This window comes from Echinops telfairi, unplaced genomic scaffold (genome assembly GCF_000313985.2).
Source record: "Echinops telfairi isolate 266 unplaced genomic scaffold, ASM31398v2 ScPeMD7_655;HRSCAF=1070, whole genome shotgun sequence".
Lineage (NCBI taxonomy): Eukaryota > Metazoa > Chordata > Mammalia > Afrosoricida > Tenrecidae > Echinops > Echinops telfairi.
In genome coordinates this window covers 12871928-12892971 of record NW_022104553.1, presented here as the reverse complement: position 1 = coordinate 12892971, position 21044 = coordinate 12871928, and the positions used below count along the sequence as shown (strand labels likewise).

Sequence of the window (21044 nt, the reverse complement as noted above, 5' to 3'; positions counted from 1 at the left end):
CCTTCAAACCCAATATCACTGCCACTGAGACGATTCAGACTCACAGCAGCCCCGCAGGACAGGGTGGAACGGCCCCTGTGGGTTTCCAAGTAACTCTTTACGGGAGTAGACAGCCTCATCTGTCTCCCGAGAGGTGGTGGGTGGGTTTGAACTACAAAATTAGCAGTCATACAAACAAACAAACAAACAAACAAACAAACAGTGCAGGCTTACATCGCATCCAGTCGGAGCCACTCTATTGGAAGCGTCATTCATTGTAAAGGGGTAATAATCATGGCTCTGTCAGGAGCTCATGAAAAAAACAAGAGAAGACCAAAACTCACTGCCGTCAAGCATTCCTGCCCCTGTGGGTTTCCCAGACGGTAACTCTTCCAGGAGCTCTTTAGAAGGTTGAAATCAAAAACCCCAAAAGAGAAGTTTCCATTCGTCTAGAGTTTGAGCCTCGGGAGTACTATTATCGTACAGGTTAAGCTGGGCCGACAAAGAATGCTTTTGTAAAACGGGCATTTTAATTTTTAAAAAACCATACACTTCTACTGAAATCCTGCACAAGCGTTCTGTAGACTCTTTGAGCGTGTCAACTGGTGTGGCCTGCCCTCTGCTCGTGCACATCCCCGCCCCACCCCCTTGTGACGCCACTCAGCTGGATGCGAGAAAATCAGATGACTGCAAGGAGGCGGGTGGGACTGGCACCCGCCGGGCAGGCTGCAGTCTGGGGAGAGGCCAGCAGTCTGGGTCAGGACACGTGGCATGCGAGACACCCATCAGGCGTGGAGCAGGGGCTGGGACCGTGTAGAAGGGGAGTCATCAGTACTTGGAGGGGACTGGCGGGGATTGCCAAGCGAGTGAGTATGGTTAGTTAGAGAGCAGGAGAGGTCCGAGATGGAGCCCCAACAGAGGAGGAAGCAGCAGGGGAGCGGAGAGGAGCTGCCAGGGAGAAAGGAGGGACCGTGAGCAAGAGGGTGTGGTAGAGCAGAGAGGGGTGGGCACTGTCACCCGCTGGTCTGGGCCAAGACAGAGGAGGACTGGGACCCAGCACGGGGTCTCGCCTTGTGAAGGTCGCCCTGACCTGAATGAGAGCCGTCTCCTAGGAGCGGTGGCGCAAACAGCCGGGAGCCGAGTTGACGGGCAGCGAGGAGTTTTGCTGTGCCCAGAACAGAGGCAGGGATGCTGGCTGCCAGAGAAGTGAAGGCAGGGGAGGCCTTTCTCTCGTTTGTTTTTGAAAACAGGTGGATTGACTGCCTGCTTCTGTGTCAGGGGAAGGCCCATTCTAACCCGGGAGGGGGGGCAATAGATGCTGGAGCGAGGAGGGGGGCAGAGGAGATGCTGGCTGAGCGATGGGGGGCAGAGGAGAGGGGGCGTTGTTAGAAGGGGCATGGGCAGCTTAGCTGCATTTAGCCTTGACACAGGCCCCCAGCACCATCCCCCCTCCTCACACCCCAATCCTCTCTGGTCAAGGAGAGACAGCCGGGTGCCCGCTGAGAGGGAGGGAGGGGATCAGGTGCCGCCAGGCAGTATTCTTCTTTCGGGGTCCTGTGGCCCAGGGCCCTTCAGACGAGGGAGCCGAAGCTCAGAACTGCTGAGCTGCTTGTCCAGACTCACCCAGCGAGCCAGTAGGGCAGCCCGGCCGGTCTCATCCGGGTCCTGGCTTGTCTGGAAACTGGCTCTGTGGACATCAGGGGACATATTCTGGGGCTCGGCCTCTCAGGGACTCAGGAGTCCCGTGAGGGTGTTGGCTGTTCTTGTCGGTTCCTTTGGGACATGTCCGACTCATAGCCACCCGGGTGATAGAGTGGAACTGGCCCAGAGGGTTTTCGCGGTTGCGCATTGGGCTGCCGACTGCAGGGTCAAGTTTGGAGCCACCAGCTGCTCCTCCAGAGGAAGACGAGACTGTCTGCTCCCGTGGAGGTTTGCAGGCCTCGGAAGGCTTATGCTGGCTTGTGATGAGTCAGAACCGACGTCATGGCCGGGAGGGAGGAGGGCGGGTGCCACAATCACTCACCCTCCCCCAGAGGCCTCTGCCCCAGTGCTGGCCGGGGCAGGAGCTGGCCTAGAACTGAGGCTGAGTTTGGGAGGAGAGACTTGGGAGGAGGAGGTGGGGTGCATTGCTTAGCGATGCTCCCGACAGGAAAGGCGAGGGTTGGAAGAAGGACTTCTGGGAATGCAGGACTTCTCTGGGGAGCGGTCGAGTCCAACCTGGGGAGCGGGACTCCAGGAGCGTCTCAAAGACCTAGTGTCTCAGGGAGGTGCTGGGGATGATGGTCACCCTCCAGTGGGGGTCCAGGGAAGGGGGGCCCACATGCCACCAGGAAGCCGAGTGACAGCGTTCCCATCCTCGTCCACTCCTGGGGGGCGGCCTGGTGGAATGTGCCCTCCAGCAGGGCAGAGGGGAGCGAGCCTCCTGCCTCCTCCAGCCAGGTTTCAGAGCTGAGCCGAGACCTCAGGGGGCAGGGAGTTAGGCATGTGTCAGGGGGAGAGCAGAAAGGAGGCCCCTGATAATGTCTACACACAAGGCCGGCACCAGCGGGGGCGCTCACACCTGCAGGCTGTCCATCCCTTCACAACCCTCAGAACCACAGGTAGACCGTCAGGTCAGTCCCAAGTCCCGACAGTCCCACCGGTCAGAGCGGGACTGGGCTCCCTAGGGGCCAATGGCTGGTTATTAAGAAGTAGATCACCAGGCCTTTCCCAAGGTGTCTCTAGTCCCCAAACTTTTGATTAGCAGCTGAGCCTAGGGACTCCCTGACCCCTCCAGCTAAGGTTCATTGTCCCCGGTTTACTTCGGAGAAAGCTGAGGCTCAAGGAGAGGGGGGTTACTTGATCTGGCCATGTGATCCGCTGGTTCTTGGGGGAGCTAGGAGTTCTGTCCAGATGCCAGAGGCACCAGACGGCTCCCTCGGCGGGGCAGGACGGCGGATGGTGGGGGAAGGTTTCCCGCGGAATCTTGTCCAACTCCTTGGAAATGTGCCCAAGGGGTGAAATTTGCTGCGTGTGTTGGCATGTTGGGTGTCAATGCAGGTATTTTACACACGCAGGTCCCCAAACCACACTCCCTGCCGGGAACTGATGCCCATGTCAATGCCCAGCGATCCTGTGGGACGGGGTAGAACCGTTCCTGTGGGTTTCCCAGCCTGTGGCTCTTCATGGGAGTAGAAAGCCATGTCCTTCTCCCATGGAGTGCCTGGTGGTTTTGAACCGCTGACCCTGAGGTTGACAGCCCAACGTGTGACCACTACTCCACCAAGGCTCTCCGTGTGTAGTTAGAGGCGTGTAAGACGTCAGCGTACACACACACACTCACACGCAGGGACACGCACGCCAATCTCGATTACGACGAGGGCCCTAGGCGCAGTAGTTAAAGTGCTGGGATGCCTGCCAGAGTCTGCGGTTCAAGCCCACAGCGTCTCAACCACCCCAGGACTGATGGCCTGTCAGCGCCGCTGGCCCCTCAGAGCCCAGTGGAGTGGGGGTCCCGGGAAGAACCCTCTGCCGCAGACTGACTGCAGCTGGCGTCCTGAGAGCCCCCCACTTTCCCCCAGCAGTCATCTCCTCAGGAGCACAGCCCTGCCCTCCCGCATCCCAATCCCCTCCTCTCCTGATGCCAGCAGGTTTCCTGGCCTGGCCGCCTTGGAAGCGTCCGCCCGCAGGCCTGCTCGACCGGGAGCTCAATGACCTCTCTGGCTCCAATAAAGTGTCATGTTCAGAGGACAGCTGTCCCGAGCGGGCTTCAGCGAGCGCGTGGAAAATGGAGCGCAAACATTCTCCCCCGAACTTTGTGCAGTCCTGTGTACGGGCCCTGTTGGGGCAGTGGTGATGCGCTCAGCTGCCAGTAGCTGGAACCAACGCAGGAGTTTCCCCAGGAAAATTTCCGAGGCCTAAATTAAGCCTATAGTGACCCTATGGGACAGAGCTGTCTCTTTGAGTTTCTGAGACTGTAACTCTTCATGGGAGTAGAAAGCCTTGTCTTTCTCCCATGCAGCAGCGGGTGGTTTTGAACTGCTGACCTTGTGGTTAACAGCCCACCACGTAAGCACTAGGGCACCAGGGTTCCATGTGTTAATGTAGCCTGGGCTTATAGATAGTTTGAGCGCGTATCTTTGTGTAAATCAACCCCACTGCCATCCAGTTGACTGCGACTCATATAGGGTTTCCAACATTAAATATTCATGGGAGCACCTAGCCTCATCATTCTTCCTCAGAGCAGCTGGTGGGTTTGAACCCCCAACCTTGAGGTTAGATGTCCAATGTTTATGTCATAGTGCCATAGGAGCCCCAGGGCTCCTTGTATATGGAGGTGGGTAAATGCATACAATGTTGTGTGCTCGCTATAGCGCAGGTGTAGGTGTGAAATTACCTAAGTGCAGATGTGGCCGCTTTTGTGCCCCCTCCCATGAGGGGGCCCCTTGAAGACCAAGCACTGTACTGTACCATATGTTTAGGCCTGGGAAGATGGCAGCTGGGCGGGGTGAGTTGTGGAGAGGTGAGGCGGGGAGGCAAGGAGGAACTCTGATTATTTCAACCTTGAAAACTCATTTCAATTACAATTTACAACCTGCAGACAAAGGCTGTAGTCACTGTAGTAACCACAGCTGCCGGGTTCTGACGGAGAAAATCTCCCCGTGGCTTCCCGGCTGGCTGTCACCCGTGGCCGAGCCAAACGCATCTCTGTCTCACTGTGCCCTGGGACACAATTAGGACATCTTCAAACGGTTGCTGCTGTCAACGCCGCCCTGTGTCTGGAATTTATCTCCTCCAGTAGCTCCCGGGAATGCGTGTCTAGCTTCCTCTCTGCTCCGAGGTGGCCCAGCCTGAGCCTGGGGACCCTGCCCACCCTGAGAGGGGGTATTTCGATGCCTCCTCCCCCTGCCACCTACCTCCTCTAGACCCCCACACAACCCACCCACTGCCACTCAGTTGATTCTAGTTCACAAAGACTCTGCACAGGGTTTCTGAGACGGTAAACACTTATGGGAACAGACAGCCTCATTTGTCCCCCCTTGGGGAGTGGCTGTTGGGGTTTGAACTGCTCACCTTGTGGTTAGTTCTTGGTGAGGCCTGGGCAAAAGGGAGAAGGAGGCAGGTTTGGGACTAGAGGGGCACTCTAGGGTGGGCCAGTTCAGGGAAGCCCCTGACGAGTTTGGGCACCAGTACCACCCTGCTGCTCACCAGCACACAGTCAGCCCACAGGTGTGGACTACCTGCTAGGTGCCAGCACCCCTGTGAGGCTCTGGGTGTGGCACTAATGCCCCTGCCAACCCCGTTGCCCTCTGTGCACAAGGACAGTCATGCCCGTCTCCCAGTGTTGTGGGGATGAGAAACGCCTGACCGCCGAGGCTCAGGGATACAGGGCCTGGCTCTGGCACTTCACCGAGCACCCAAGGGGCTCGGTTACGGGCACAGCTGCTCCTCCGTCAGTCACCCAGGGCAGAGTCGTGTCCTCGGGACCCCCAGCCCCACCTGAGGGTGCTATGGCCGGGAACATATGTATGCTTCTGCCTGACCCAGGAAGACAGGGTGAGGAGGGTGGAGGACCAGCTCAGTAGGGGTGAGGGTCCACCAGAGGGGCAGCCAGGCTCTGTGGCCACTGGCCTTGCAGAGAGTGGCCTCCTCTCTGCGGGGGCCCTGCCCACCCCTCAGTCCCTGGTTAATCATTTAGTCTCGTGGAGCTGAGTGGCGGAGAGAGCAGGGCCAGGGGTGGGAGACACAGGGGCTCAGAGCAGGGATGCTGAGCCAGGCTCTGGCTCCTGGAGTGGGCTTCCCCAGTGACCCCGCCTCACCCCTCCCTCGGAGAGAGGATCCCTTCTCCTGGGCTCTGTGCTTGGGATTAGTCAGCAGGGTGGCGAGGATGGAGAATTTGCCTGTTCTGCGCATCTAGTCTCTGCGCCATGGCTTAGAAAGCTCTGCTGGCAGTGTCTGGGTTCACACCAATTTGCACCTGGGCCTTTAAACCCCCAAACCTCCAAACTCATGCCATCCAATCGATTCTGACTGATAGTGACCCTATAGGACGGGGTGGAACTGCCCCTGTGGGTTTCTGAGACTGTAGTTCTTTACGGGAGTACAAGGCCCCATCTTTCTCCCGCGGAGCTGGTTGGTGGTTTTAAACTGCTGACCTTAGGGTTGGCAGCCCAACTCGTAATCACCATGCACCCTGGGTGTTGGCAGCCATTTGATAGTAATGTCGCACTCAGCCAGCACCGGTCTTGCTGTGAAAACTCAAACCAGATGTCAACCAGTCCACTCAGACCCATGGTGACCCACGTGTGTCTGAGGACCACGAGGTTTTCAGTGGCTGAGTTTGGGGGGGGGGGGGGGAGGAATAAACCACCAGGCCGCTCTCTTCAGTGGACTTGAACTCCCAAACTTTTGGTTCACCCCTGAGCACATGCTTTAGCCATTTGCTGCTCCCCCGCTCCCAGGACTCCCATATCAACCTATTAACCCTGTGAATACCAAAAGCAAACAAACAGATAAACTGCCATTGAGTCGGCTCCGACTCAGTGACCCTATAGGGCAGGGTAAACTGTCCCTGTGGGGTTTTAAGACCGTCACTCTTCACGGAAGCAGAAAGCCGTCTTTCTCCTGAGGAGCAGCTGGTGGTTTTGAACTGCTGACCTTGTGGTTAGCAGCCCAGCGTGTAACTACCAGGCCACCATGGTTCCTCTTGTGGTGAATATTAACTCATTAACCCTCATAAAGACCTGTGAGGTGCCTCTCCTCACTATTTTCATTCTAGACAGAAAGCTGGAGGCTGAGAGACTGGGGACAGGGCCAAGGTCACATGGTTAGATGGCTGGTGGAGCTGGAATTCCAGTCCAGACCAACACCCTGCAGTGGGAGTTGACAGAGAACCCTTGGCTGACTCTCCTTGCCCATCTCCAGCCCCTCGGCTGCACAGTGGGCTCTACCTTCCTGGGCCCAATGGTACCCAGAGCCCACTCAACTGGCTATCTACCCCAAACTGCCCAATTAGAGTGTCCAATCAGTGTCCCTTGATCTCTGAGGAAGACCCTCCCTCAAGGGTCACTGGGGCCAGGTCCTGCCTTTGGTGACACGATCTCTGTGGCCCAAGCAGGGAAGGGGGGCTTGCCACCAGCTCCACTGGGGCTCTGGGACAGGCAGGAGACAGCTTCCACTCCTTGGCTAAAAGTACGGGCAGAAGGTCAGGTGCAGTCTGAAACAGGCAGGGGTGGGTCCTCATGTCTCAAAAGACATCTGGCCTGATGCGGAGTCCTCTGGGAAGGCCAGTGTCCTCCTCCGGGTTGCTATACTCTCACCTGTCAAATGACAGGATTGGAGCAGAGGACCCCTCTGGTCCCACCACCCCAGCACTGTGATGCTGACCTCTAAGACCCACACCCCACTCTGTGAGACCTTCCTGAGCCATGCTAAAGATGTGGAGGGTCCTGCCCAGCTGAAGGGTGACAGGTGCCGCAGCCTGGCTTCCCTATGCCCTGTCCTTCCTGCTGTGAGGGGACCAGATTTGTGGGGGTGGGGGTGGGGAGGGCAGACCACAGCGAGAGGCAGTGTGGTCCCTGTATCTGATCTGCCTTTAAGGGGTCCAAGGCAGGGGGTAGACACAGTGACAACACCAGGTGCCGTGGGTTCCTGGCCCTCTTGGGCTGGGTGTCCTGCTGCCCTCTGGGAAATTACCTTGGCAAGGTGTAGAACTTGCCCTCGAGCAGGGAGGTAGAGTCCCTGGGTGGCCCAAACAGTTGAAGCCCTTGATCCCTCATCCAAAGGTTGGTGGCTCGAAGCCCCCCAGAGGCACCAGGCAGAAAGGCCTGGCAGCCTCTGTCTAAAAATCACAGCCCCGAAACCCTGGCCGCTCACCACCTCAGTCTCAGTTGCTCTCTAGGGTGGGGCAGGCTGTCTACAGGTGAGTTGTTTGGTGCCCCACCCACTTCCTTGACCTGGCTTGTGGGAGGGGCCTCCTGACCCGTGATGGCCCAGGCCAGGCTGGGGACAGGTAGGGCCAGCAACCTTCCCAGGGAGATTGGTGTCCTGGCTTGTGGGAGGGGCCTCCTGACCCATGATGGCCCAGGCCAGGCTGGGGACAGGTAGGGCCAGCAACCTTCCCAGGGAGATTGGTGTCCTGGCTTGTGGGAGGGGCCTCCTGACCCATGATGGCCCAGGCCAGGCTGGGGACAGGTAGGGCCAGCAACCTTCCCAGGGAGATTGGTGTCTTGGCTTTTGCCGGCCCCAGGGATGCTCCCATCATTCCTGCAGCGTCCACAGAGCTGACACCTGGGGGGATGGAGAAAGCACTGGACAGGCGTCAAGAGACCCTGGGGTTCACGGATGGGCGCCAGAGGGCCACTCTGGCTCTACTGCCCCCTCCGTGCACCCTCTGTGAAGTTGGTGGGCCGGACCCCACGCAGTTGGCCTCATGGGCGCGCCCACCCTGGGTGTTTCGCTGCAGACCGAGAGCGCATCGGGCAGGACTCAGCGTATGAGCAGGAGGGGAAGGTGCAATTTGTGATCGACGCCGTGTACGCCATGGGCCATGCGCTGCACGCCATGCACCGCGACCTGTGCCCAGGACGTGTGGGGCTCTGCCCGCGGATGGATCCCGTGGACGGCACGCAGCTGCTCAGATACATCCGCAATGTCAACTTCTCAGGTGCGGACCTGGGCAGCCACGGCCGATCCCCTGGGGCAGCGGAGCTTCTGGCGCTGTGGGGCGGGGTGGGTGAGTCTTCCCAAAGGTCCCAAGGGGTGGAAACTCCCGGAGAGCGTCCCGGGGCCTCCGAGGACATAGCGCAGCTGGAGAGAGACTGGAGGGACCCCTAGATCCTCCCTGCTCCCGAGGCTCCGGCCGGGACACTGAGAGTGAGGGCTCCCCCAGGCATCGCAGGGAACCCCGTGACCTTCAATGAGAACGGAGATGCCCCCGGGCGCTACGACATCTACCAGTACCAGATGCGCAATGGCTCCGCGGAGTACAAGGTCATCGGCACGTGGACTGACCACCTGCACCTCAGAGTAAGTGTCTGTCGGGAGGGTTGGCTGCCGCGGGGCATGGGGAGTCACTCAGAACACCCCCAGCTCTGGGAGGGACACCTCACGGGGCCTCAGTGCCAGAATCTCACCCCCCCACCCCACAAAAAGGTGGGAGAGAACAGGGCAGTAGGCTGGGCCTGCTGCGGTCCCCTCCCCTCAGCCTGGACTTCTGGTATGCCTGCTTCCCACATGCTCAGGTAGCGGAAAAGTGGCCAAAAGGCTTGGTGGGGGTGGGTGGGGGGTGGGAAAGGCTACATTTGGCCCAGGACTGAGTCTTACAGGGCAAGGCCACAGGCCAAATAGAAGGTCTCACCTTGGCTCGAGTGCAGGGGATGCTTTCAGAGTAACTTCTTCATCCCTCAAACTGTACAGGTGACAGGGACACTCCCCCCCCTCCCATGATATTATAAGGCTTCCGGATCCTTCTAGCCACTCTCCCCTGTTCACAGAATGTCCCAGGGGTATAGGGGCTGACTCCCCACTCAGCCGTGTTTGGGGAGGGGAGGGCTGAGTGGCTCACTCCCCAGGGAGCTGCCCTGTGGCCTTGGCCCCTACCTTGCAGGGCCCAGGGAGTGATCAGGGTGGGCCCCGAGTGATGTCTTAAATGGCTTAGAAGACTCAGGAGACCCAGAGCTCAGGGGCCTGGCCTGGGAGGGTATGTCACGGGGCAGGCTTCTGGGGTAATTGTCTCTCCCAGCGAGGGGCCCCTGAAGCCCTTCAAAGCCCACGTCACCCAAGAACTCATTTAGAGTAGCAGTCTTCTACGTCAAAAGAATTGTTTCAGGAAACCAGCCCCAGGGAGGCAGAGAGCCGCCCTTAAGGCCACCGAGCATGACAGGGTCAGAGATGTGCTGGCTCCTGTAGTGATACCCTGGGACTACTGGGAGGAGGCTGGCAGGGCCGAGCACCTGGCAAAGCGTGTGGATGCCAAGGACCTGCTGGCCTGGGCGAGGCCGTGGAGCGGGTCAGCAGCAGCCTGCAGCAACTGTGGCGTACCTGCTGGGTACCAGCCACTGTCGAGGCATTGTTAGGGAGTCTCGGACCCCTCCCTTGAGCGTCTCCTCTCCAATAACACAAGACCCCTCCACCCAGTAAACCTTCTCTGTTTGCCTTTGGCCCATCCTGACCCAGCCCCCCATGCTCTCCTGGTCCTCTGTTACCCCCTCCCCGAAAAAGCCCAGGCGCGTTGAGTTGATGGGAGAAGGTGAGGTCCCTTACCTGCTCACACCTCCTCCACTGTCTCCTTGAGTAGCTAATTCTGGGCTGGGCAGTGGGAGGCACAGAGTCAGCCAGGCCCTGGGGACTGGGGGAAAGACCTCTCCCGCTGGGACTGAGAGGGGCCTCCCATCGCCAGTGCCCTGGGCCTCACTACTTGGGCATGGTCATTTCTTTATGTGTCTGATGTGCCTAGGGGCGCAAACTCGCTGGTGACGCAGGAAGACAAAACAAACCAAAAAACTCCAAGCCCTCTTTTGCACGGGCCTGTGGTTCTAGCAGGAAATCCAGTCGCATCTTGCTGTTGGTGGTAGGGGTGCCCCCATGTGTGTACGTGCAAGCAGTGGGCGTGGAGCCCGCCTTGCCTGCTCCCTGCTGGGATCTTTCGATCACCCCGTCTTGTGCGTGCGTGGACGCATGCGTGTGTGCGTGCGCGCATGCATGCGGAAGTGCTGCAGGTAGTTAGTGAGCGGCAGGTGCGTGAATCTGGGCTTCACACACGATGGAGGATGGACTACAGAGGGTGAATGCCATGCCACTTCCAGACGGAAGTCACTCCCCAACAAAGGACCCCGCGGCTTCCATGCCCACTCTCGTGGGGGTGGGGAACAAGGGCTCCTAGGCATCGGTCTTTAGTTCAAAGGCACACAGTCAGTTAGCCGGGGACCCGCTGTGATCAGCAGAACTGGATTTACTGCTCTTTCCCAATGGAAGCTGTCGAGTGGATTCTAGCTCCCGGTCAGTGACTGCGTGCCCAGTTCCACTCTGGGCTCTCTAGGATTTTCATTGGTTGTTGTTGTTGTTTTTGTGTGAAAGTAGTCAGCCAGGCCTTTCTTCTGAGATGCCTCTGGGTAGACTTGAACCTCCAACATCTTGGCCAGCAGCCCGGTGTATTAATTCTATCCCCACGGGCCCCTTCTCCACAAGGGTCAGAGCTTTTTCTAGCCTGGAAATAGCTCCCCACCCACATCACCCCAGGCCCTCTAGGGAAAGATCTGTGATCCAGCAGCCCTGGTGGTGGTGGGTTCCATGCTGAGCTGCTGAGGTCGGCAGTTCCAAACCACCAGCTGCTTCTCCGGTGCGAGGCGAGGCTGTACTCTCAGAAAGAGTGACAGTCTCTGTAGCCCCCCAGGCCGGTGCCCTCTACGTCGCTGTGAGCCAGAAATGACTCAATGGCGGTCACTTCAGTTTGAGTTTGGTCATTCCTTATAGATGGTTGCCCTGAACCAACTGGTTATGTTTTCTCCAGGAGTGAGGCTGCCACACGCAGCCCACACATGGCACCAGCTACGCTCTCTCCCCAAGAGCTCCCCGTTCAGAGCAGACTCTTTGGATAAGGCTCCCGAGCGCAGCCAGACTCCGTTTGCCCACTGCCTGCAGACGTTGTGGTCCGTCTACAGCAGGGCCTGACAGCGCCCCCGCTGGTTGCTCACAGAGACACGCAGCTGTGACTGGCACTCATTTGAAGGGAGGTGGAAGGAAAGGCTAACCCCTGGGCACTCCTTAAAGAGTCCCAGCTGCACGGTGCTTAAGCGCTTAGCTGCTAACAGTCAGGTTGGTGATTCGAACCCTCTGTTGTCTCGGTGGGTGAAAGAGGGTGATCCGCTCCCGTAGAGATGAATTACCGGGGAGGAAACCCTGTCGGTGGTGGCACCTGGTAACACCTGAGGGTTTGGGGAGTCGGACATCAACCGGACGAACCTCTGGGAGACAATAAGAGGAACATAAGTGTCCTTGGACGGGAGCTTTGGGTGTGGCCCTAAGCTGGACCCAAGTCCCCATGCTGCATGGGGTAGGGTGAGCCGGCCCATACGACTCATGACACACAGCACTTCTCCCGTTCCAGGGTGCACACAGATCCCTTGGGGGGCAGGGGGAGGGGGAGGGGAAGCCCTTGTTAAGAATGCAGATGCTGGAGCTGTAAGTTTGGAGTGGCATCAACGTTTTGCATTTCTACCAAGCCCCTGGAGACCCCTGGGTGGAGCACAGCTGGGGCTGCCCGGCTGGCGCTGGGGGTGGGGGGGCGTGTCCTGAGGCTGGCCGCGTGGTGCTGTCGTTGCCAGATAGAGCGGATGCACTGGCCGGGGAATGGGCAGCAGCTGCCTCGCTCCATCTGCAGCCTGCCCTGCCAGCCAGGCGAGCGGAAGAAGACGGTGAAGGGCATGCCCTGCTGCTGGCACTGCGAGCCCTGCACCGGCTACCAGTACCAGGCAGACCGGTACACCTGCAAGACGTGCCCCTACGACATGCGGCCCACGGAGAACCGCACGGGCTGCCGGCCCATCCCCATCATCAAGCTCGAGTGGGACTCACCGTGGGCCGTGCTGCCCCTCTTCCTGGCCGTGATGGGCATCGGCGCCACGCTCTTTGTGGTGGCCACTTTCGTGCGCTACAATGACACCCCCATTGTCAAGGCCTCGGGCCGGGAGCTGAGCTACGTGCTGCTGGCCGGCATCTTCCTGTGCTACGCCACCACCTTCCTGATGATCGCCGAGCCCGACCTGGGCACCTGCTCGCTGCGCCGCATCTTCCTGGGGCTGGGCATGAGCGTCAGCTACGCCGCCCTGCTCACCAAGACCAACCGCATCTACCGCATCTTCGAGCAGGGCAAGCGGTCGGTCAGCGCCCCGCGCTTCATCAGCCCGGCCTCACAGCTGGCCATCACCTTCAGCCTCATCTCCCTGCAGCTGCTGGGCATCTGCGTGTGGTTCGTGGTGGACCCCTCCCACTCAGTGGTGGACTTCCAGGACCAGCGGACGCTCGACCCCCGCTTCGCCCGGGGCGTGCTCAAGTGCGACATCTCGGACCTGTCGCTCATCTGCCTGCTAGGCTACAGCATGCTGCTCATGGTCACGTGCACCGTCTACGCCATCAAGACGCGCGGCGTGCCCGAGACCTTCAACGAGGCCAAGCCCATCGGCTTCACCATGTACACCACCTGCATCGTCTGGCTGGCCTTCATCCCCATCTTCTTCGGCACCTCACAGTCGGCCGACAAGGTGAGGGGTGGGGGCCGGGGCGTGACCGGGAATGGGCAGGCCCACCCCCAGGGGACAGGCCGGCTCTCACCCTGCTCCAGAAATGCCCTCTTCACCTCTTCCCACTGTCTCTTAATTGCACGTCCCCCCTCCCCTTGTCTTCTCTGCCTCGTCTGTCTCATCCTCCCTCCCCTCCCTCTCTCCTTCCCTCTCTCCGGACTGCCCTGTCCTGTTTGTCCCCCTTCCTGGCTCCTCCTCTCCTCTGTTCCCTGGCTGCTGGGCCCTCCTTCATTCTCCCTTCCCCCGCCCTCTCACCCTCTCGAGCTGAGCCCCATCTTCCGTCCCGTTCACACTCAGGGTCCCCCTGTCTCCAGCCTCAGCCTGGCCCCCAGAGCCCGGGAGTCTGGGGCCTGGCTGCGCCACTGGAGGGCCTCCCTCCCCCGACCCATCACTAGAGGATTCGGGCTCTGTCAGGCCACCCAGGGGTCTTGTAGACGCTGCCCACACCCCTGCACTAGCACTGCCTGGGCCACGTGGGGCCATTGAACTTGAACTCGGGAGTCACTGAAGACAGAAGCTACTGGTCCAAGCCCCACATCTCACCTGGGACCTGGGGCAAGCCCACTGGCCATCCCAGCCTCCGTTTCCTCCTTAGCCACTGGAGGCGACGATCCGCGCCCTGCAGTCAAACAATGCCCTGGGTGTTGTAGTGCTAACGCCTGTGTGGAGGCTGGGGAGGTGGGGTCAGAGAGGTGACCAGGAGATGGTGTAGGATGGGGATGGTGGGGGCCGGCTGTGGGGTTCTGAGCAGGCAGGAGGATGGTCTGCTCTAGGTGGGAAGAGATCCTGGGTGGAGCACTGAGGAGGGCGGGGCTGGGGACATTCGCCTGGGCAGCAGGAGTGAGGCCTGCTGTGTTTGGAGGTGGAGGTGGAGCGGGCTGGGTCTTTGATGTTGAGGGTGACACCACGGTTTGTGGCCCGAGTGTCAGCAGGCAGGCATTTTGTGCCCTGGGACCCTGAGACGGGGGAACTCAGTGAGAGGGTCCAGCGAGACGTCAGGAGGGCCTCTGGGCATGCTAGGCATGGGGACCCATCGCCCATCCACGGGGCGAGGCTGAGTCAGCAGTGGGACTTGGGTTGGGATTGAGACTCAGAGGGGAGGCTGTGCTGGAGATGGATGGTGGGAGTGGTCAGTGCTGGGTGGCATTGGAAGCCCCGAGACTGGGCGCCAGCTCTGAGGGAGGCTAGGTTTTCCGCAAGGGGGCCGCTGGCGGGGTGCCTGAATGTGCCGGACACTTTACCCAGTGACCACCAGCCCCTGCAGTGACCCCGTGAGAATTACTACCCCCATTTATAAAGAAGGTCAGGTAGGCACAGAGAGGTGGAGTAACTTGCCCCAGGTTGCACAGCCAGGAGGTGGCACAACTGAACTTGATCCTGGCTCTCTCAAGAGTATCCCACTGTGCCCCCAAGCTGCCCCCCCTGCAGCCCCACCCCCTTGCAACTCTGATACCGCAATTGTCCAGGGCTTTCATCTCCAGTCTTCCTCCAGGACAGGACCTCCGTCCTGCTCACCAGAGCCCTCCGGCATGGACCGGGGAGGCCCGTGACATGCCTGCATCCGTGGCCCTGAGGGCCAAGGGGCTCCAAGACACAGAGGTGGGGGGCTGGCAGGGAAGAAAGAGCGTGAGATCCAAGATGGAGCCTGGCACCAGGGAGGGTACCGCCACCCTACACACTTGGGCCTAAGCCACCGCCCCTGGGAGCCATGTCTCCTGCCTCCGCAAGGCCCCCCGCTTGCTGGGGGCAGCTACAGGCAGGGCCTCCATGCCCCCTTAGTGCCCATGGGGCCCACAGAGCCAATGGGGGAGCCACCCACACTCCAGGAAACCTGAGAGGTGACCCTCCATCGTTCCAGCAGGCCCCTCGGCAGGGAGAAGCGAGGTACGAGGCTGAAAGGAGGGCAGCATGGAGGTTAGGTCTCCTGGACCCCCCTTCCCACAATCCCCTTGTTGCTTGTCAGCATGTCCTTCCCCAGTGGGGTCCGTGCCAGACCCAGGTATCAGATCCTTCCAACTCCGGATGCTGAGCCCAACCTCCACCCCTTCCCCCAACTCAATCTTCCAGGGGACCAACCACCCTGAGCTCCCTGTCTCTGGGAGGCCTCCCTCAGCCCCAAAAGAACCTCTGGGGAGAGCTCTTCTGAGAGGGGCGGGGGCTTTCCCCGGGCCACAGAGCACAGCTCTCCTCCCTGTGGGGGGCATAAGACTGGCCAGGTGAGCTGGGTCACACCCCTGTCCGTCTCTGAATGAGGAGGGAGGGGACCAATGACCTTGGAGTCCCTGCAGGCCCATACCAGCAGGCTCCTTCCAGGCTGGGGCAGCCCAGGGCGGTGCGGGGATTCCCTGGCCAGGTCACACTGCAGTTGCAAGCTGCTTGCTGGGGGTGGGGTGGGAAGGGCTGTGAGGATTTGTGGTGTGTGTATGGACGCCTACATGTCCTGCAGGCAGTGGTGGGTGGGAAGACTGTGTGTGTACAAGGGGGCTTCAAAAGGTTCTTGGGGGAAACCCCACTGCCTTTCAATTCCATTTTCCAGGAACTTGTGGAAGCCCTCCTCTACCCGCACGGTGCATGCCGCAGTTGGAGCAGGGATGGGCTGGTCAGTGTGCTGGTGTATGTGCGAGTGTGTACGGATGTGTGCGTAGGTGCTGGTATGTGCAGGTGTGTGTGTGTGTGTGTGTCTGGACCAGCGGTGGGTGTGCACCTATGAGTTCAGGCGGGTGTGTGAGTGAAGAAGCTAGGCGTGCAGGTGTGTGTGTGTATCCATGTGTGTGTGCTCGCTAAGCGCATCCCCTGGGGCAGGTGCTGCCGCACAGTGAGCTGTCTGTGCCGCTCCGGTGAGCAGGCAGCTGGATTTCCTGGCATTAGCCCGGATTCCCAGGGCTTAACACCGCAGCCCTGTGGCATTGCCCTGAGCCGCCTGGAGCAGGGCTGCTTCACGGTGTGGGGTTATTGCTCAGCCAGGCGGGCAGGCTGTGGCAGGAGGTTGGCCAGGTGTGGGAGAAGGTCCCCGGCTGGCCCATATGCATTCTAGGGACCCCAGCATCCCTGTGCCAGGTTGGCGTGGGCAGAAGCATGTAGTGCCCCTCCCAGGCCTCTCAGGGCCCTTTCATCCTGGCCCCACTGGGAGATTCACCCTGATATCGACAGCCACTCCTTTCTGCACCGTTTGGCCCACCCAGGTCAGACCACGCCCTCCCCTCTGGGGGCACGTGACTAGTAAGAGCCCTTAAAGCAGGGTTCTTCACAGCTGCAGGGTGGTGGAGCAGGGCCTGACCTGGAAGGGGAGCAGGAATGGGTGACTCTCAGGGACCCCCCCACCCAAGCTGGAAGGTGGGGGAAGGGGAGGGCAGGTGGAATCCCAGCCTGACGGCCACCTGTCACTCCGCCGGCGGCCGTTAAGCCCCTTGTTTAGATCTGGGCTCACATTTCTTGAAGGCCAGTGCTTCTCTGATCAGGACTAACAGGTGATGCTGTGCATGAGAGCCCCAGAAGCAAGTCCCTAGCTAAGAGTGGGCCTCCGAGATGGGGTGGGCACATGGACCATCAAGCTGGTGTCTGCTGCCCACAGGGCTGGCCTGCACCTCCCTGGTCGTTTGTTAGCTCTTGTGGACCAAGGAGCAGATAAGCATCGCACACCAGCCTCGACTCCCTAGCCTTCCAAACCCAGCAGCTATGCTCCCCCAACATTCTGGGCAGGCTGGGAGGGGAAGCCCCAGCAGGCAGGGGTCATCCGAGGGCAGCTTTGTGCACGTTTGATCTCCGTGCCCCACTCCGTCTATTTCTGTTTGCAGAAAGGGCCCGTTGGGCTGCCCAGGGAGACTGAGCACTGTGGTGCACTGGGCTCGGGCTGGCTATAGAACTGGCAGGGCCCGGTGCAAAGGGAAAAAGCCAGGCTCTTGCTCAGGCATCCCAAGACGTTCACGACAGTGGTGCAAGCATGCACGCCTGAATGCCTGGGCCCCACAGCTGCTGGGGGGAGCATTGCCCAGAGTGGGACCGGTCATCTGGGCTCCCAGCCCCCACCTCAAGGCTGGGTCTGCAGCAGGACTAGCACTGCTCAGAGAGGGTGTCCCTATCTCTGTCCCCCACCCCCGTTCCCACTTGAATCAAGGTGGGAATGATAGGCATCTGCTCTGGAAATACCACCTCTCTACCCAGGAATCCCCAGTGTGAGGAGACGGACACCCCGTCCTCAGGGAATCTCAATTGAATGAGACACAGCCCTGGCCCCAGGGGCTCTGCATCTGGCGGGGTGGGGGTGCAGATAACAAGCCCAGGTCACTTTTGCACTGTCCAGCACGCTGTCAGGATATCTGGGGCCTGTCTTCCCACCTCCGCCCTGCCACGGCCCACATCCTGGGCCTGGCCTGGCCGTCCTGCCGTCCGGGGGCTGGGGGCTGCTCTGCACCCCTGGCACGAGGGTGGCTGTGTGCGAGTTCTGGGGACTGCCTCTCTGAGCAACCTGGGGAACAGGCTCTGGTGTCCCCTGAGTTTGTGCTGTTTCCCTAGATGGTGGCAAATGAAGCAACTTCAGTGCCCCCAGCCTCCTCCCCATGGAGCCCTGTTTGATCTGGGTCGCCCCAGGCTGGGGGGTGGGGCGCACTGAGGACTGCCAGCCTGTTGGCTTGCGAACAGCACGATTGTCTCGTTGCGTCTCCATGCCGCCCCCCCCACCTCCCGCCTGCAAATTCCACGTGGATCCCCAGTTTGGGCTAGGGGCAATATCATGGTTTGGGTGAGGTAGGTGCTGCTGTCCTATTGTGCCGAAGAGGAAACTGAGGCCCAGAGAGGACCCTGCAGGACACCCCCAGCAGGGTCACACAGCTTCCGATCACCCTCTGCCCTTCTCCTCCCAGACCCGGAGCTTCTCCGGCTCCTCTCCCACAGGTAGGAGACCCAGGGCCATGGGGCCTTTATGGAGGGGGCAGGTGACAGTTGGGGTAGTAGAGCGAGGAATCTGGCCTGTGTGGCTTCAGGGAGCAAGTGCCACATCTGGGCTGGGTGAAAGCAACGAAGGGGCCAAGGAGGGCTGAAGAGAGCCAGGGGTCAGGGAGGACTTCCTAGAGGAGGTGGTACCTAAATCCGGCCCTGGGGATGCATGTCGGGAGGCAAGCCCATAAACAGCAGCACGAGATGGCATGGGGGTGAGGGAGAACATTCCTGTCCCCCAGGACCCTGAATAAGAGGCACAGACTAGGTCTCCCCTGGGACCAGCCTGGTCCAGGGACACCAGCGAGGCAGCTGAGCCCCGGGAGGAGATGGAGAGAGGGAGGAGTCCGGAGGGAGTCCCCAAGGGGCCCTGCCTGGAAGGCCCACTATTGAAGAATGCATTAGCCGACATCCAGATTAATGGGTGTCCGTTTTGCTAAACATCCATCACTGTTAGTCCTGGCAGGCGGGTGTGAAATGAGCGTTGGATGTGATGCCGCTGTGGACCTTGCTGGGTGTGGCCAAGGCTCTCGTGCCACCAACCTGCTCAGCACGGTGACACATAGGGGTTGCAGCCACAGAGCAGGGGCCAGGCCACAGGGGGACAGATGCCCCAGCCACGGGGAGAGACTCATGCCTTCCCAGTCCAGTGCAGGGTCTTGGGACGGGACAGTGGTGGCCCCCTGAGGGATGCCTCCTGCAAATAGTATCTCATAACCACAAACACTCACATAGCACTTAGCGTGCACCAGGCAGGGTTTCAGACGCTGGTGGCCTAGTGGTTACACATTAGCCTGCTAACCTCAAGGTCTGCAGTTTGAAACCACCAGCCGCTGCCCAGGAGAAAGATGGGGCTTTCTACTCCCACCAAGAGTGAGTCTCAGAACCCCAGGGCAGGTCTAGAAGGTTGGCAATCACCGCCAGTTTGTTTCTGTGACGGGTCAGCTCAGTCTTTGAATTATCACACCTGTCCCGGGAGGAAAGTACGAGACTGGTTACGTCTGTGTCATCCAGGAGGAAACTGAGGCACCAGGATGTGATTCGTGCAAGTCCACGTGGCCAAAAGTGGTAGAGCCAGGGCTTGACACTGCTTTCTTTCATAGTTGAAGCCAGCGGGGCACAGGGCGGTGTCCCGGGGTCTGCCCCTGCAGTGTCTGCCTTCCTCGGGGTGGGAGCTAGCTGGGTGGGGTCAGGGCCTGGGAGGCGCGGCACAGCCCGCTCTGACGCCACCCCCCACCCGCCCCCAGCTGTACATCCAGACGACCACCCTGACGGTCTCGGTGAGTCTGAGCGCCTCGGTGTCCCTGGGGATGCTGTACATGCCCAAGGTCTACATCATCCTCTTCCACCCGGAGCAGAACGTGCCCAAGCGCAAGCGAAGTCTCAAAGCCGTCGTCACCGCCGCCACCATGTCCAACAAGTTCACACAGAAGGGCAGCTTCCGGCCCAACGGGGAGGCCAAGTCAGAGCTCTGCGAGAACCTTGAGCCGCCAGGTGAGCTCCCGGCCCCGCCCCTCCTGCCGGCCCCGCCCCCACGGAGGCTGATGCGTGCGGACCCTGCCGCCCTTCCAGGTGCTAACACACCACCCTGACCTCAGGGAGGAGGGAGAGGGACCATTGACAGAACCCTGAGGCCAGCGGGGAGGTCAGGTTTAATCCAGAGGTACCAGGTAGCACCCTGCCTTGTGCCCTCCGTCCAGTCCCTGTCCCCACCCTGCCTTGCCATGCGCTTCCAGGGAACCCTGTCCCTTGTGGGTGTGACTGGGATTGGCCAGCCTGTGATCCACTGGAGGTCCGGCGGTGCAGTTGGTCACCTGCTGGGTGCTAAACCCCAAGATTGACCGTCTGAGCCCACCAGCAGCTCCCCAGGAGAAAGATGGGACTTCCTGCTCCTACAATGAGGGACCACCTTAGCTTGTGACTCCACGCAGGGGTCCACAAGGAGTGGACAGTGGTGAATCACTCAGTGGCTAACCAAGAAACCACAGGCTCCAGCCCACTATCTGCTCCATGGGAGAAAGAGGGGCAGCCCACTTCCATCACACCCTAACTGGGAAATCCCGCGGGCCAGGTCTATGCTGACCAGTAAGGTCTCTGGCCATCAGCTGGAATCAATGACCTTGGGGTCCAGGTCTCTGCCTGTCCCTTTAAGTCCCTGTGGAAAGAGGGGGGATTCAGAGAGAGGCCCTGTCCACTGGGAGGAGGGGCCCCAGCGCAAGCCCAGCACTGCCAGTCCGGCTTGGCCTTTTGTCCAGCTGCCCCTAGCAGGGCCCCGAGGGCTGGGAACCCTGGGGAAGCCAGGCCGGACTGGGAAGCGAGAGGACGAGTGGGTGGTTGCCCAGAGGGGGCTTTCAGAGGTGACCCTGCAGTTGAGAGGGTACAGGATGAGGGGGTGGTCGGCAAGGCCTGGGCAGGCAGAGCCCTCCAGGGCTGGGTCCGGAGGCACAGGCAGGGGACGTGAGGGGCGTGTCCTTGAATGGTGGTGGTCCTCCCCTGTGTGCCAGACCTACTCTGTGCCTGCCTTCGTCACCCTCACAGCCACTGTGGGAGGGCGGCATCTGAGTGAGGCAGCGAGGGCATGGAGGCTCGCAGCAGTCACACGGCCATCAGGTGGCCGACGCAGGGTTGACCGCTGCTGTGTTCCTCTGCTCTGGCTGCGGCCACAGGGCTCTGCCTTGGGTGGGGGCGGGGAGGGTGGAAGGAGGGGGCATCCAGCTACTTGTGGGGAGGAGGGGGGGACCTCTGGCCCTGCATTGACCCCAGGGGTCCCTCCCCAACTGGCTCCACTGCAGGCTGTGGCTTCTCCCCTGGGTGCTCAGTCAATGGCCCATGGGGCTTAAACAGCAGCTCCTTCTG

The 21044-nt window shown here is 60.3% G+C and overlaps 1 protein-coding gene across 4 annotated transcripts in view; it reads left to right on the top strand.

Moving 5' to 3' along the window:
* GRM4 (glutamate metabotropic receptor 4) overlaps positions 1–21044 on the top strand; it is a 127103-nt gene that overhangs the window by 100619 nt on the left and 5440 nt on the right. For 2 of the 4 annotated variants that reach the window (XM_004717237.4, XM_045292814.1), the window contains 4 exons: positions 8423–8623; positions 8849–8985; positions 12282–13217; positions 19436–19682. In XM_004717237.4, coding sequence (XP_004717294.1) covers positions 8423–8623; positions 8849–8985; positions 12282–13217; positions 19436–19682 — 1521 coding nt within the window. The remainder of the gene's footprint in view (positions 1–8422; positions 8624–8848; positions 8986–12281; positions 13218–19435; positions 19683–21044) is intronic. The other 2 variants (XM_045292815.1, XM_045292816.1) reach the window with 2 other exon arrangements.